The 17,408-nt window shown below is 52.2% G+C and overlaps 1 protein-coding gene across 1 annotated transcript in view; it reads left to right on the top strand.

The window, feature by feature from the left end:
• The window catches only part of IGSF21 (immunoglobin superfamily member 21), a 246,211-nt gene that overhangs the window by 205,942 nt on the left and 22,861 nt on the right, over window positions 1-17,408 (top strand). The window contains exon 4 of the mRNA XM_066265155.1: window positions 2,356-2,474. Coding sequence (XP_066121252.1) covers window positions 2,356-2,474 — 119 coding nt within the window. The remainder of the gene's footprint in view (window positions 1-2,355; window positions 2,475-17,408) is intronic.

Here is a 17,408-nt window from a genome sequence, read left to right as displayed (position 1 = left end):
GCATGTCATCAGTGTAGTGATTGTCTAATCATGTCACCTGTGCTGCTATCACATAAACACATCTGTGTATATCACCTATGTGGCGGCTACCTGAACATTTCCACCTGTGTGTCAACCATGTTGTTATTACCTCATTATATCATCTGGGAAGCTTCCAGCTACACATGTCCCCAGAGCCCGTTCCTTGATAGAGCTGGCACCTGAGCATGTCACCGGCATACCTGACCTACACAAGTCACTTAAGCAGGTAGCCTCTATAACTGACATCTATGAATGTCACTCGAGGTGACTGTCACTCTCAACAGTGCCCAGTGGGAAAGCAATTTTTTTTTAAAAATCTGAGTTATAAACAAAGAAAATAATTCCTGGAGGGGAGACAGTTGCCTGCTGTTTCCACTGTCACCGCGCTCCTCCGAGAATCTTGCAGGGGGGTGTGGGGGGAGCAGCATCTTCCCCACTAAGTTTCCTGATGAAAAGCTCCCCATTCTTTAAGTCTTTCATGACAGTAGGTAGACCAGATGTCAACCCTTGTATAGTCTATGTAAATGAAGGTATTTGTTTATGATAATGTGTGTTGGGTGGTGGGATGAAAGAGGGAGCTTCAGAGGAGCTGACTATACAGGCTGGGGGCCCAGGTGTGGGGGTGGCGAGGGGGAGGGGTGGGGGTAGTGAATCATAGGAAATGGAGCTGGAAGGCAAAAGTGGGGGGGGGAGTACAGCCGAAACAAGAGAAGGAAGGCATAAATCTGAGGTTAGATAGCTCAGCAGAAACAGATGGGCGAGAGAAGCTTAGCCGAATAGAGTGGGAAGTGCATCCACAAGGGGAGGGAACAAGGCATTGGACTGAGGGCTGGGACGTACACCCAGAGCCTGTGCTCTTAACCACTGCCTCCTCCTTCCCCAGCGGGGCCAGTCTGGTGCATCGGACACCGTGCCTGGCACTTACTAGCTTCTTCCCCCAATTTTCTGCTGCAGCGTGAGAACTTGTAAGAGCCAAGCACAGTGAACCACTTCTCTAAGTTGTGGCCAGAATAGGCTCCCCTTGGCTGCGTGATTAGACCCAGATAAGGTTGGAATTTGCTGCGGGACAGACTGATTTTCTGATTCAGGGGGTTCTGGAACACCAGGCCAGGTTCTCAGGGCATCTCAGGATGAAGGAACAATAGGGGACAGTGCCTCGCCCATTTAAGGCCACTTTCTTGCCTACAGAGGTCTTGCAATGACATCATCTTGTTTAAGCCTCACTGCAGTCCTGGGAAACACTAGCCCCGTAGTTTAGATGAGAAAAACAGACGGCTCAGAGAGAGGCGGTGTGGCTCACACAAGGTCACACACACGGTGTAGCAACAGCAGGGCCGGGATTTGAACTTGGCTCTCTCTGACACCAGGTCAGGGCTCTACTGTGCAATTTCCATAGGGAGAGAGAACAATATATCAACTCATTTTAGCATGATCTGACCTGCAAAGCCTGTAGAAGGATCTAGAACACGGATCATCAAACTACACCCTGTGGGCTAAATCCAGCCTGTTTTTTTTAACACCCTTTGAACTAAGAATGTATTTTACATTTTTTAATGTTGGGAAAAAATAAAAATGAAAGATTTCCTGGCACATGAAAATATTTGAAATTCCAATTTCAATGACACCCTGGCCAGGTGGCTCAGTTGGTTAGAGCATTGTCCCAATATGCCAAAGTTGCAGGTTCGGTACCTGGCCAGTCGGGGCACACACAAGAATCAACCAAGGAATGCATAAATAAGTGGAACAACAAACTGATCTCTCTCTCTCTCTCTCTCTCTCTCTCTCTCTCTCTCTCTCTCAAACCAATCAATCAACCAATAAAGAAACAAATTCTAATGGTTATAAATAAAGTTTTATTGGAACACAACCACATTGATTTACTTACACACTGTTAGCGGCTAGGCATAAAGAGACAGTAAGGCAGCATTCAAATTCCCATCCTGGCTCTTATTAGCCACGTTGGGGTGGGGAGAAGCATTTTGTTCCCTTTAAAGCCTCAGGTTTCATTATGAAACAGGAATAATGACCCATACACGGAGGGCGACCATGGAGGGGACGTGCTAGTTAACAGTTCTGATCCTGAACCACACATCAGGCGTCTCTGAACCTCTGTCACCCCCAGGGTCCCCTGGGGGATGCACAGGCCCACGCCTGCTCCTTCTGAGACACCGAGCACAGGGCGCAGCTCGCAGGGGGTGATCCTCTCCATAGGGCACACGGGCTATGGTCAATCCAGGAGCATTTGTTGATTGAAGGCTGAACAGTGGATTTGGGGGGGTGACACCTTCCAGCCCCAGATTATAGGCCCTCACCCCGCTTCTCTGCCTCCCCCAGGCTGCCTGAGGTCCGCGTCTCGGACAACGGTCCCTACGAGTGCCACGTGGGCATCTATGACCGTGCCACGAGAGAGAAGGTGGTCTTGGCATCGGGCAACATCTTCCTCAACGTCATGGGTGAGTGCCGGTCCCGGGCCGCCAGCATCACAGCAAGGAGCTGTGTGTGTGCGTGCGTGCACCTGCGCACAGGGGGGCTGTCCTGGTCACCGCCTGCCAAAATGCCAGTTGCGCTGTCAGTGGACCCTCTTTCCCACCCTAGCCCTTGAGGTGTGCCCAGTGAGTCCTTGCCACAGAGGATTTCTTCTCAGGACCCCGTTCTTCTAAGATCACTGAGACCCTGACCTCATGAAGACAGAGCTGCACTTTGTCCTCAGAGACCAGGCATTTAGAAGGGGTTCTGACACACTGATTAAGACAAATGAGGAACTGAAGATGTATCAGAGCTGCCCCAAGGTGTAACCATGGTGTAACCATGGGGCAGCAGGCTGCTCTGTCTCTGGGCCTCAGTTTTCCCTTCAGTAAGATGGGAGTGGGATGCCGGCCTAATGCATCACTCATGGACCACGCAGCTCCAGGCTCTGTGACTCAGACCCAGCGAGGACACAGGGAGGGAGGTACGGGGACCTGTAGGAGCAGCTGGGTGGGCACTTTTCCCAAGCTGAAGCCAGGACTCATGTTCAAAGAAATACCCGTGGGGGAAGTGCAGTGGGGTGGGTTCTCCTCAGAGGGAGGAGCTTCCCTGGGGGTCTGAGACATCATCTCGTAGTGACGCACACCCGCTGCCGAGAGGATGCTTCTGACCGGGCCGCCCCTCCCCTGCCTGAACCTCCCAAGGCCTTTGCTGAGACGTTGAGCATTGAGTGATGGGGTAGAAAGCACAGTAGACTGGATGCCAGGGCTCTGGGGTTCTGATGCTGTCTCCGTGCCTTCATTTACATATGCAAAATGGGGACGATAATGCTCAAGGCCGACTCTGGCTGCCCGGGTCCCCCACTCAACCCTCTGTTTCTCCATTTTGTAAAACCAAGGGCCTTGCTCCCAGTGGTGTCCGAAGCCCCATTAGCACAGAGGTCCTTGCCAGAAACACTCTCAGATTCTGCTTCCAGAACTCTAGGGGCTTGGCCTCAACTCTGGGCTCCAGTGTTCTCCGATTTTCTTATCAAATGATATTTATCAGGGAAACAAAGCTGCGGTGCTTGGGCGATCAATGAGAGTATAAAGGCTTTGTTGAAAGCCGCAGCTTCTGGGGAAATTGAAAACCTCCAAAGGCCAGACCTCCAGAAGGACATTGATTCCCACAGTGACAGCCTGCGGTGTGCTCTGGCTTCCTGGGGGGCGGGCCCTGGCAGGGAGGTGGCGGTGCCGGGAAACCCTTTCCCCCTTGCAGTCACCCATTCACTGGCTGGCTCCTGTAAAGCATGGACAAGGAGCACCCCCGGTGCCCAGCCCCAAGCAGGGCCACACCAAGGAACAGACTCAGTTTGCACCATCAACAGGTTCCTAGTCCCATCAGAGACATGTGAGCAATCATTCATTCATTAGATGCTTACTCATTAGATGCATTCATTAGATGCATCTACTATGTGCCAGGTAATGGACACACACCTTCAACAGGACAATATCTCTGTCCTTGGGGAGTCTGCATTCAGTGCGTGGGATAAACATAAAATACAGGCAGAGAGGAATAAGTGAGATGATTGTGGATGGCAATAAATACCATCCACAGGAAGGAAATTAAGCGGGGTCATGGAGTTAAGAAGGACCGAAGGTGGAGCAGTGGCCACTTTCAGGAGATGACTCAGGGAAGACCCCACAGAGGCTGCTGGGCTCAGCTTTCCATGTTATATCATTTAGTCCTCACTACCAACCTGAGGAGGGTAGGTACTAGTGCGAGCAACCCCATCTTACAGATGCAGACTTGGAGGCACAGAGAGAGCAAGCTACTTGCCTAAGATCACACAGCCGGGATCACAAATTCTTCCTATGATATTAGGCAGCTCAGTGTTGGGACCACAATTTCAGAGCACTGAGCTAAACCTCTAAGTATTCAAAAAAAAAAAAAAAAACCAAACTAATTCTGTTTTCATTTATATTAACACATATATCAACATCTGTATCTGTACGCTTGTCTGTGTACAGTGTATTTCTCCCCCACCTTCTAATTCCCGCTTCACTTTGCCCCAGACACAGGAAAATGGCCCCATCCCTGCAGCACACAAGTTAAGGACAGATAGGCTTGGATTCGAATTCCAGATCCAGCACGTGACCTTCGGTTCATTAGCCTCCCTGGCCCTCAGTTTCCCCGTCTGTAAAATAAGGACAAGGATGGTGAGATTTAAATTAGATGAGGTTTGCAAAAACACCCAGCCCAGTGTGGGGCAGCCAAAATGTTTAGTAGGCCAGACTTCGCGGTCTTCATCACGGCTGTCTCCGACCCGCTCACTCGAAGGCTCAGCAATGGCTGCCTCATGCCCCTGGCTTCAAGCCCTGCACGGAGAAGTCGTGTCCACGAGTCATGACTCCTAGGATCTTTAAGCCAGTCTGAGAAAGGAATGTTTATAGCTTCGTGCAGACTGGCTCCTTGGAAAGGGCCCCAGCTCCACTCCGAGGTCTGCCTAAGGGAGGAGCCAAGATACAGCCCCATGTTGACAATGACAGTAACACCTCACCCTTGGCCAATTTGTGCCAGTTCCAGAGTGCTTTCAATGGAACATTCCACCTGATCCTCACAACTGCCCCTCAGGAGTACAATGATCCCAAATTCACAGATGATGAGGCTGGAGGAAGTAGGGCTGGATTTGCTCTGGGCCCCACAGAACCATGGCTGACCCTGCCCCTGTCCCTGTCCCTGTCCCTGTCCCTATCCCTGTCCCAGCATGGTTTTCGCGGCTTGCCCGAGGCTGGAATGGCCAGGGGAGGGTTGGGAGGGGAGGAGGGGGTGCAGTATGAGGGGGTTTCCCTGCAGCGTCTTCAGTAATCCGGAGGCCACGTCAGCTGTGAGGCGGGAACTGGCTTGTGCCCGTAGCGCTGACCCAGGCTCAGAGACTGAAGTGACTTGGCCAAGGCTGGGAAGGTTAAAGGCGATAATCCACGAGACAGAATGTTCCGGGCTTGGGCCACTTTCCAGGGGTCCGTCAATAGTATCTCTTATAGTATCAACAAATAGTGATTATGCCAGTTAAAAATCTAGTACAATTAGAAAGGTTAAAAATGGTGCCACTCTGCCTGCCATGGAGATGGTCACCTGAAACCTATACATTTGTATTGACTAATGTCACCCCATTAAATTTAATTTCTAAATAAAAAACAAACAAAGAAATCCTAAAAAAAAATATTGTGCTGCTCTGTCCCCTACCTTTCTAACTCCTTTAAATATATGTCAAGGCCAGTTTCAAAAATTAAAACCTATTCATTGCCTTGGCCTCTCTGTGACATTGCTGGACCCTTTCCTGTCTCACACACACACACAAAGACCCTGCTTTCTGATGAGTGGAGGTCATCGAAAGTAGGGGTCTCCTTTGTGCCACAAGGGAGCCTGAGGACCAGGGCAGCCAATGGTGATGCAGGATAGCCCCTGTCCAATTTGGGAGTCACAGGGAAGGTCCCTGGGGCAGTGGGGAGAGGAGGACCTGGGATCTGGGGAGCCGGGCACAGCCCAGGGCCCCGTGTGCATCAAAGGCCCAGAGCCGTGCTGGGGAGCGGCACCCCAGCCTGCCATCGCCACATTTGCACCTAGCACGTTCTGACACGCCGTTTCCAGAGGCCTCCGGGTGGAGATCAAAATGCGAGAGTGGCTGTAATTTCACGCCTATAACAACCCCCGCTATATGGCGGGGAGAGACATTTGGGAGCCCCATGGGTGACACCGAGGGACCGTGCCGCACGCAGTCATTAAAATGTTTTCATCCGAGCTGCAGATAAATTGTAAGCCAATTTCAAAGTTGCACGCTGGGCCCCGGGAATGCATTATACACAGTCACGGCGACATCGCCGAGGTTCTTCTCGGTGGTGCAGGTCACACGGGAGAGCATGTTAAGGGTGTGAAGTTACAATCAATTACATGTTGCGAGGCCCAGGCACCCCCACCCCATCCAAGCTGCTCTCGGTGCCACCAGAAGACCAAGGCACAGGATTCTCTGCCACCCTCGCCGTGCAGACCTGTCACCACCGAGGGGGCTCTTCCAACCCACAGCTAATAATCAAGGCCACTTCCCATCAGACACGGTCGGTGTGCCCAGCTGTCAACCCACAGCTAATCTGGTGACCTTCACGAAAGCCTGCCGAGGCCGGCTGTGTCATCCCCATTTTACAGATGACAGAACAGAGGCTCTGAGAGTTTAAGCAGCTCCCTCCCACCCCGTGAGTGACGAAGCTGAGGGTCCCACCAGGGCTCTCCGAGAATGAAGCTGGCGCTCCTAACAACTCAGAACTGCCAAGGGAAACGTCCCTCCCTTTGATCCGAAGGCGGTTAGTAACTCAAATGCCAGGAAGCGTGAGGGGAGAGAGAGTGGAGAGAGAGGGGGGACCTCACCTGGGTGAGACTGAGGACTCACGAGGAGCCTTTGGCTCTCCGAAGCTCAGATGGGCGAGTGGGGCTGTCCCTTCAGGGGCCTGTGGAGTCTGGGAGGACTCCCTTCCCGTGCCCCACTGCCCATGGGTGATTCTCCGTGCTCTACGACCCAGGGCCCCTCACTACGCCAACACTCCAAAAGGAGCACTGGACTTGGAGTCCAGCGGACCTGAGTTCAAATCCAGATCAGTTTCTAACTTATGACATGGGCGGGCTGGGCTTGAACTTACTTCCTTTCTCATAAAGGCAATCTCAGAATGTCTTTCTTAACTTGGTTAGACCTGCCAAGAACTATTCCTTATTTCCAAACCCAAAAACCCAAACAAGAGCACATTCCCAGGTCCTGGGAGTTAGGACTTCAACATATTGGAAGGTGATTTTATTACCGTTGCCCACGCACATGGGTGTTCTAAATCTCCTTCATGCATTCTTCGTTTGTTCATTTGTTTAAGAAATATTGAGTGAACACCTAGTTGCAGGCATGGTTGGTGAACACTGGAATTCAGATCCAGCAATGAGACAGAGAAAATCCCCCATCCGCATGGAACTTACCATGCAGGGCAGGAGGGAGGCGGACAGGGACAAGCAGACAGCTGCAGAGGCGGGTGTGAGCAGCGGGAAGCGGGGCTATGGGAAGGGGTGGTCAGCAAGGGCTCTGCACGGTGACACTCCAAGGAGGCGAGGCCCGAGCCATGCAGGCGTCACGCCTTCATGCGACTGATTCAACGACCACTTCTTCCGCATCTCCCCGGGCGGAGGAGGTCTGGATGCTAGGAACACGGTGGAGAAGAAGGCCAAGTCTCTGCCTCGAGGCAGTTTGGTTCCGTCACAGGGGATGGCTCGCGGTACCGAGGCAGATGCCGAGGCTTGGTAACGGCGTTGTTCAGTTTCCCAGCTCCCCATCACACATGATTATAAACTGTGCGACTCTGTTTTAACTTGGTTACATCTGCAAATACCCTATATCCAAATAAGGGCACATTGACAGGTACTAGGGGTTAGGACTGCAACCTATCTCTTTTGTGGGGGGCGAGGGAGGAACAATTCAACCAATCATAGCCACTGGGCCAGGAGATGACAGAGCAGGATTCACTGTCTGACTCTGAATCTGACAGTCTCCGCTCCCAACCACATGGGTCACCCTTCACTGAGCATCAGCTAATATGCCAGGCACTGTGCTAAGCTACCCATAAGTTAACTTAATGAACCGTCACACCAGCTGTCGTCGATGGGTACTTCCGTTTCCCCTTTGACGGATAGAGAAACCCCGAAGTTCTCTCCCTTGCCCAGGCCGCCCAGCCAGAGAGTGGCAGAGCAGGGGTAAACGCATCCTACACATTTAGTCACTTTGCTCTGTCAGAAGTCACAAAGGTATTGACAAACATTGATCAAATGTTCTATCTCTGGGCTCCTCTCTCTCTCTTCTGGAGGCTTTCAAGTAAGGTTGGCAGATGGAGGTAGAATTTTGGAATCTAACGCCACAAAGGCACCAAACCACACCATATGCTTTCCAAACCTGGAGCCAAGGCACCCCCCCACCTCCCCCCACCCCCAGGAAGCAGTTGATAATGGACTCTGTACAGTTTGGCTTTTTCCTCCCATTATATTTTTACTGAATATTTATTAAGAGCATCTGGTGTCCCCCCCCCTTTTTTTTAAATAAACTGTTTTAATGAGATATAATTCATATAACATAATTCAATCACTTAGAGTAGACAGTGGTTTTTAGCATATTCACAGAGTTGCACGATCACTTTTAGAACATTTTTATTACCCCCCCAAAGAAACCCTGTACCTATTAGCAATTGCCCCTGTCCCCTCCCCCCTCCCTCCAGTCTTAGGCAAACACTAACCTACTTCCTGCCTCTGGGGATTTGGCTGGACATTTCGTGTTAGTCGGGTTATGCAATATGTGCTCTCATACAATATGTTGTTAATAGGATTATACATAGTAGAGTGTCCTCAAGTCATCCACACGGGAACACAGATCAGCGCTCCGTTCCTTTCTACGGCAGTATAATACTCTCCTGTGTGACAGGCGACATTTTATTTATTTTATTTATCCTTTCACCAATTGATAGACATTTGGGTTGTTTCCACTTTGGGGCGATTGTGAATAATGGTACTTATGCACATTCACGTTCAATTTTTTTGTGTAGACTTGTGTTTTAAATTTTCTCATACAGTGGTGTTCGGATTTGCATTTCTCTGACGCCTAAGGATGGGGAGAGTATTCTCCGGGCTCCTTGGCCATTTGGACATCTGCTGCGGAGAAATGGCTTCAGATCTTTTGCTCATTTTCAGTTCCGTTGCTTGTCTTTTTATCATTAAGTTGTGAGAGTTTTTCATTCCAGATATGAGGGCCTTGGCAGGTGTATAATTTGCATATACTTTATCCTGTTTTGAGTTATCGGTGCCCTTTCTCGGTGGGGGTCCTTTCAGGGGGGTGGGGAAAGAAGGTTTTCATTTTGATGAAGTCCGGTTTCTCTATTTTTTTCTTCTGTTGCTTGTGCTTTTGATGTTGGCTCTGCCCGACCCGAGGTCATAATTTATTCCTGTTTTTCCTCTAATAGTTTTTTTGTAGGTTTTAACTCTCACATTTAGGTTCAGGGCCCATTTCAAGCTGGTTCTTCTACCGTGAAGCGAGGGAGGGGTCTACTTTAATGATTTGCATGGGGATGCCTGTTGTCCCAGCACCGTTTTTTAAATAGACTTTTCTTTCCTCATTGAGTAGTCTCGGAATCCTTGCTGAGATTCAATTGACTGTAAATATGAGGGTTTATTTCTGGACTCTCTATTCTATTCCCTTGGTCTATCTGTCCGTCCTTATGCACTTCTGGTGCTTTCTAGAGCCATTTGGCCACCTCCAGTCCGACTCTGCCGCTCCCCAGCTGTGTACCTTGGGACAAAGGGTTCACAGGAAGCCCTCCTGTGGCCTGTTCCTCCCGCTTTCCCATGACAAAAATCCCATGCTGGGGTTGGTGTGTGCTCCTAGAGGGACAGAGACCACAGGCACGCTGGGGGCTGATGCAGGCTGAGCCCACTTCCGTGAGGCCAGAACCTGGGATTTCCAGAGACCCGGAGCTCTGCTTTCTAAGACCAGATTCCTGAACTCGATTCTCTGGGCTTTCAGCCCCGTGCTCCTCTCTAGAAAAAGGAGCCCATTCCCAGAACCAATCATCGGAGGGTGGAGGACCTCCCTGAACTGGGGAGGGAGAGGTGTCGGTGGCTTCTTGTGGGATGGGGGGAACTGTGGGCTGACGGTAGACCCTGCGTCCCTCCAAGGCCTGTCGACGCTCCCGCAGGCCTGCACAAAGAAGGAACACATGTCTGAGTCTCTGAAGGGAAAGGGGCTTCAGTTTGCAGGACCCCCTCTCCAGGAGGCTGCCTGACGCAGGACAGCAGTGGGGGATGGGAGTTGCAGGTATATATGGCCACCCACAGGGCAGGTTAGATCCTTGGAGGGAGGCTGCTTGAATGGGAATCCCTGGGGGTTCACAGGCAGGGTAGCTGGGAGGCAAGACTCCTCTGAGCCACCATCAGCCCTCTCCGGAACTCAGACCGCCCGCTGGGTGGGAAATGATCAGCTCCTTCCCCTGCCTTGGAGCCTGAGCAGAGGAGCCTCCTGCTGGGATTGAACTAATTACATGAACTGGCCCCAGGCGACTGCAGTGGCCACAGGCTCCAGAGAGCACATGCTGCTGTCAGGAAGAGGTATGGGCAGCTTGGGATCCAGGCCAGAGCTGCAGAGGGGACCCAGGGCAGTGTGGGGCACAGGGGCAAACCCACTTTTGATCCCAGAAGCCCCCAGAGTCCTGTGGACCAGACCTAGGCACTCCTGTCTTCCAACTGAAAGTCTGGGCAGGTCCACCTCCAAGCCCTCTTCCCTCCCCCACCCTCCATCCCATCCCCTCTGGGTGCAGACAGCAAGGGCCCCAGGCCCTCCATACTAGAAGCCATGGGGCAGGGTAGCTGCCACCTGAAGAATTATCTATCCAAGCAGGTCGACTAGAAACAGCGTTTACTTCCTCGGAGAGTTGAGGAGTGGTTAAGGGTATGAGCCTTGCATTCAGCCATGAATTTGGAGCCCCGTTTGCAACTATAGTAATAAAAGTGGCAAATGTTTATTGCACGTTTACTATACACCAGGCACAGTTCTATTTTGCACCTGCCAACACATTTAATTGTCATAACAGCCCTCTAAGGTTGGGTCTGCTGTTACCTTCCCCATTTACAAGTGTGAACACAGGGATGCTGAAGATTGTGCCCAGGGCACACAGGTCCAGGAAGGACAGACACAGGAGTCCAGCCCAGGCAGGTGGGCTCCAGAGCCCCTGGGCCCAACCATTATACACACTGAGCCTCAGTTTCTGTCTTTGCTAAGTGGGGGGTTACAGTAGCACCTCCCCTGTGTCCCAAGCTCTCAGTGAGCTCACGAGAAAGGTACTTGTTCTGACTTCTCACCCATTTTGCCCTGACCTTCACACACTAACTGAGGTGGATCTAGGGGTGGTTTCAGAGCTGCAGGAGGGGACATCTGTGTCATGGGAAGTCTCTAAGCCAGGCAGTGACCGCCCTGGACTCCCACCTTGGGCACTGGTAGAGGAGTCAGGAGAGAACAGAGCCAACAGCCCTGAGCCTAACCTTACCTTCTCTACAGTCTGGCCGTGACTTTTCCTCCCCAAGCCTCAGTTTCCTCATCTGGACACTGGGGGCTAGGAAGGCTCCCGCATCACAGAGCGATGGTGAGGAGCAAATCAGATGGTACATAGAGAAAGTTCTGGGGGCGAGGCGGGCAGTTAGAAGGGGAGGGAGGCGGGAGCCAGCCCAGGGCTAAGGCAGTTAGAGGTGGAACATGCCAGGTGTTTCCAGACAGAAGCCACAGGACGTGGGACCAATTGTAAAGATGGGAGCAGCTGTGGGGGACCCGGCAGAACCCGGCATGAGACAGTCCCCTGAGAAGGTACCAGTGAAACTGTGATCTCGCTTAGCAGAGGTAACTACTGGAAATGGGCCATCGGGGTGGAGCGGCCAGGGCTGCAGTCCTTAGGACCCTTGTAGGCCTCCTCCGCAACAGCCAGAGCTCCTGGGGGGGGGGCTCGATGGGCAGAAAGGGCACAAGACAGAGGGCCGGGCCTGGCTGCCAGAGGGGCTGCAGCCCTGGGACTGAGGCCGGAGTGACCAGGGTCTTCCAAGATGGACATGAGAGCATCTTCGGAGACTGGACACAGCCATCTCGAGTGCCCGGACCTGGCTGGGGACCTGGAGGAGGGCCGCCCACTCTGCCCGCCGGCCTGCCCAGGGGCCCCCAGCTATCAGAGGCCACCACTGACAGCCAAGTCGCAGATGGGCTGGGGGCTCAGAGGAACACTTTGGAGTTAACGGGGTCATCGATCAAGGACGGTCACTTCTCAGCCTCAGCCCCAAAGGCCCAAGCGTGCCAACCGCCTCCTGAACAGGTTTCTGGAATCCTCTGTCCCTCCCTCTCTGAACACTACAGAGGAGGAATACCCCTGACCGCAGCCCACTGTGTACTCAGTGGCAGGCCCTCTAGTCCTCCGCCTTATTGACAGTGGGCCAACTGCAGCCTGCTCAGAGAGGTCAAGGAACGTGCCAGATGTCCCACAGCAGTGAGTGGGCTGGGACTCGAGCTCAGATCTGCTGGGAGCCAGAGCCCTCGGTTCTCCCTCTACACGAGGCTGCCAGGAAGGTGGAGGGACATTGTCACTTCCCAGTACGGGGCATTATGGCAGCCAGATGGGCTCGGCCAGAGACCAGGGGCCCTCTCAACAGACAGCTTGGAATATTTGGGCTGCACTATCAGCTGCTACTCCCAGCCGTCCGGGGAGTCAGCGAGATCAGTGCCCCCATTTTACAGAAGAGAAAACCAAGTCTGCTAAAAGTACATGCACACCCTGGGGGGTTTGGAACCTCACGGGCTCATGACCGTGGTTGGAAGGAGCTGACAGCTCAGTCCAGCCGTTTGCTCTGTTCTGGATCTTGTCCCTGGGGCCACAGAGCGGAGGACAGCACCAGCCCTTCTCTGAGGAAGACCATTTGCTCATTCATTCCTCACACTTACAAGTTCTTGATTTAACCAATATTTTTCAGCACCTACTATGTGCCCGCTGTGGGGACAGGACTGAGAGAGATTCTTCTCAACATGGCACAGCCAGGACATACAATAATAGTGGGTTTTGCAGTTATAGGGTGCCAAACATTGCTCCAAACATCTTAAATGCATTAATTCATTTAATCCTCACAACTCTAAAAAATATATACTTCTATTATTTCCATTTTAAGAAATGAGAAAACTGAGGCCCAGAAAAGTTAAGTAATTTGCCCAAGATCACACAGCAAGTGAGTGGCAGAGCTGGTTTTTAAACCCAGGCTGCCTGGCTAAGGAGCCTCTCTATAGTCTCTCATAGAATGGCCCATTGTGCCCTCCTGAGCCCAACTGTCGAGATTCTGTTGTTCCCTGGAACTGTCTAGGAAGGTGTCTGCAGCACCCCAAGACTCTCACCAGCTACCTGGACCTTCTGTGTCTCACAGACCAGGACTTGCCTCTGTGCTGGGGCTGCCTCCTTCCACTTCCTTCCCACCCCTCCAGGCCCCTGTCTCCCAGGCCCTGCAGGTGCATCATTAAACTGTGACAAGTGTTAGGTCAGTGCCATGCTTTATCCTCTCCACCGCTGGGAGCTGGATTTAGTGTCTCCAGCAGAAGGTAAACTTCCCCTCCCTGGGACGGGGCCCTTAATTACAAGTGATATGTGGCTGTTGAAATTGCAGCGCCTCGAGCTCAGAGATTTGAGGTTACAGGTGTGAGCAGAGCTGTGTCAAGAGCTGGGGGAGCAGAGACAGGGCAACTAGGGAGGCAGTGAGCTGGCCCCCTGGAAGCCCCTGCGGCCTGTAGACACTCCAGGGGAGAAGCAAGGAATCCTACCACCTCACGTACAAAAGGGGAAACTGAGATAAAAAACAACAACACTCCAAGCTGGCTTGGCCCGGGAGTCAGCAGTCCTATCTCTGCTGCTGGCTTGCTGCACACCCCTGACCTCAGTTTCCCTATCTGTACACGAGGGGGCAGGACATCTTCACTCCCTCCTTAGGAGTGATAATCTAAATAACAATTTTAATAATCATAAGAGTCTTAATAGCAAAAAGCTAGCTCCACTCGAGTGCTTATTATGTGTCAGGCATTGCACTAAGTTCTTGGAAGGCCTTCTCGTGTTTAATTCTCATGACAGCTGGTGGAGGAGTGAGTGTGGTTATGTCCATTTTACAGAAAAGAACATCAAGGATCAGAGAGATAAAGCCACTTGCCCATGGTCACAGATGACCAAATGGAGAGTCTCAGCTGCTCTCTCTGAATACAGAGCCTGACTTCTAGGCTCCAGGGATAGAAAGAGAGACGAGAGACCAGTGTCTGCCCTGAAGGAGTCTCTGAAAGGTGGGGGAGGCTGAGAAGGGCACAGGTTTACAGGTTTACAGGAGAAGGAAAATAAGGGTGATGGGGGAGGACTAAGGTGCAAGCTGAGGGACGTAAGAGTTCCAAGGAGGGAGCGTCTCCTCTAGGAGGAGGTATCAGGAAGGCTTCATGGAGGAGGTGGCATAAAGCTGGGCCTCGTTGGCTAGGGGCAGACAGGACAGGAGGCATTTCAGGCAAAAGGAGCCCTCTTTAGGCCATAGTGTGGGAGCATCAAAGCAGGGCAAGCAGGGAGCACCCCTTCATGGCAGGATCCCACAGTGGCACAGGTAAGGAGTACATAGTTAGATTATCATATAACAACAGCTGACATTTATTCCATGCTTGGCCAGGGTTTCAGTATTTTGTATAATGCTCATAAGAACCTATCAAGTAGCCTGACCAGGCGGTGGCACATTGGATAGAGCATCAGACTGGGACACGGAAGACCCAGGCTCGAAACCCTAAGGTTGCCAGCTTGAGTGCGGGCTCATCTGGCTTGAGCAAGGCTCACCGGCTTGAGCCCGAGGTCGCTGGCTTGAGCGAGGAGTTACTCAGTCTGCTGTAGCCCTGTGGTCAAGGCACATATGAGAAAGCAATCAATGAACAACTAAGGTGCTGCAACAAAGAATTGATGCTGCTCATCCCTCTCCTTTCCTGTCTGTCCTTCTCTCTGTCTTTCTCTATCTCTGTCACACACACACAAAAAGAAACTATCAAGTAGATATCAGGATGAGCCCCATGTTACAGATGGAGAAACAGGCACAGAGAGGGCAAGCTAGCAGCTGGCACAGCCAGTATGTGGCAGCTTGGTTCCCGAGCCCATATAAGGGCCGACTGCTGTGCCTAGTGCTGGCAGGAGCAGGGGGAGGTGAGGAGGGGGCCTTTTGGAAAGGCTCCTCTCACACCAGGCTGACGCAGGGCCAGACTGCCCCTGTCCACTGGGCTCAGCCACAGGCAGAGAGGAAAGGCAAGGCCACAGCAGGTTCCTGAATCCAGTGACATCTGTCCAGGGATGCCACAGAAGCCAGCTGGGCCTGGGAAGCTCCCTGCAGCAGCCTGAGGATTTGGGAATAGGAGTGAAGGTAGAGAGGATATTCACTGAGCACCTATAGTGCCAGGCACAGACTCCCAGCTGAGTCCCCAGGCCCAGTAGAGGAGAGACCTCCCCACCTCCCCCATCGGGGGAGCCTGGCCCTCCTCTGCTGACCAGTGCTTCTGTCTGACAGCTGGCCAGGAGGTCTTCCTCTTCTCTGCCTTGAACCCTCCAGACCTCCCCACACAGAACAACAGACTGTTGGAACTGGAGAAGGATTTAGGAATTTTTAGTCCAGCACCGTGGAAACCTCCCCAGAGTGACCACCAGTAAGTAGAGAGGGTGGTAAAGTAATGTCTCCATCCATCCCCCCAATCCTGCCCACTGAGTACCTGGGGACCCAGTGGGCCCCAGACTCAGGCTGCAGAGGAGGACACTCACTGAGCAAATTTGCACCCCCCACCCAGTGACCCCTGCAAAATCAACTCAGCACACACTCATTGAGATCTGCCCTATGCTGCCCTGCCCTGGGACCCCGGTCAGTAGAGTGAACAAGTGTCCCTAGTGTGAGGAGCTCCCGGGCCAGCGGCCCGAGTGAGTGATGGAGGCAAAGGCCAGCCACTGTTCCGGGACCAGTGATGGAGGTTACTGGGCACAAATTTCATGGCCAGTGGATACATGAACTTACCATACCAGGCCTCCCACAAAAAGCATCACAAATGTGAGCTCATGTCATCCTCACAGCAGCCCTGAGGGACAAGTACTGTTGGATCCCCATTTTACAGATGAGAAAACTGAGGCTGGTAGGGACCTGACAAGGAATGAGGACAGAGAGGTCAGAGGTAAAATAGCTGGTCAAGGTCCTGGAGCCATGGCAAGGCCAGAGCGAGAGGCCACATGTGCTGGATCTCTGAGACAACCCTCCCCCAAACCAAGCCCCTCCGCCCTGGCCGGGAGCTGGATCCCACTGGGAATGAAGCTTGGCTCTGCCTCCTCCAGCTCCTGAAAATGATGCAATCCAACAGATGTACGACAAAGCCAGTAGACTTAAATGTTCATCATAGAAACTGGACGACAGATACAAGGGTGTTCACTATACAATTATCTGAACTTTTAGATAGGTTGTAAATTTTGCATTGTAAAACGTTGGGGAGGAAAAAAAAATGCACACTTCCCTTTCCCTACAAGCCCTCTCTCCACAGCTGCTCTCCTCCACTCCCTTCTCGTCTCCCCTGGAAATTGCTTATGAGAATTAAGTGGCAAGAATGATTTACTTGCCCTCTGACTTGGAAATCAATCTTAAAATGCTGATAGGACAGGAAAGACTCCAGCTGCAGAGGCTTCTGGGAAATCTGCTGGAAGGGAGGCTCTGAGCTGGGGCTGGGCGCTGGGGGCTCTGCTGTGAGGTTGGCAGGAATGGCCCCTGCCATGTACTTCAGTCCCCATAAGCACCCCACGTGAGACAGGCACACTGTGGGGGAGGCTCAGCAAGCTAGAAACTGCCTAAGGGACACACTGTCTGTGAACAGAAGGGCAGTGACCTTGGGGCCAGATGTCTCAGGCCCTGGGCAGGAAAAGTCAGGGGTAAGACCTGTTCTGAGCCTCAGAACACTAAGGCCCAGTGTTTAGGGGAACAAAGTTCTTCTGGAAGGGACAGAAGTTTTCCAGGATGGGAGTAGAGGGGGGGGGTATGGTTCACGTAAAACCTTTAAGCTTCAGCCCACTGCTGGGGGGCGGGTGGGAATGTAGGTAGCCCTGAGCCTGAACTTGAGTTGGGTGCCACTGCCACTTGCCAGATCCTGATGTTCCTCCGCTTGCTAGGGTCTCCCCAGGCTTCTGCAGGCTTCCGGGGGCTTCTTTCATAAAACTGCAAGTATAACACCTGGTAAAATCACCCATGTGTGTAATATATACCTCTGGGATACATTGAAAACATCCCCCAAATAGCCAGACTAGCTGCTGTTTAAAACGGATTCATGT

Source organism: Saccopteryx bilineata, chromosome 3 (genome assembly GCF_036850765.1).
Source record: "Saccopteryx bilineata isolate mSacBil1 chromosome 3, mSacBil1_pri_phased_curated, whole genome shotgun sequence".
Lineage (NCBI taxonomy): Eukaryota > Metazoa > Chordata > Mammalia > Chiroptera > Emballonuridae > Saccopteryx > Saccopteryx bilineata.
Note: the sequence above shows the minus strand (reverse complement) of the source record. Positions and strands in the feature narration are given on the sequence as shown.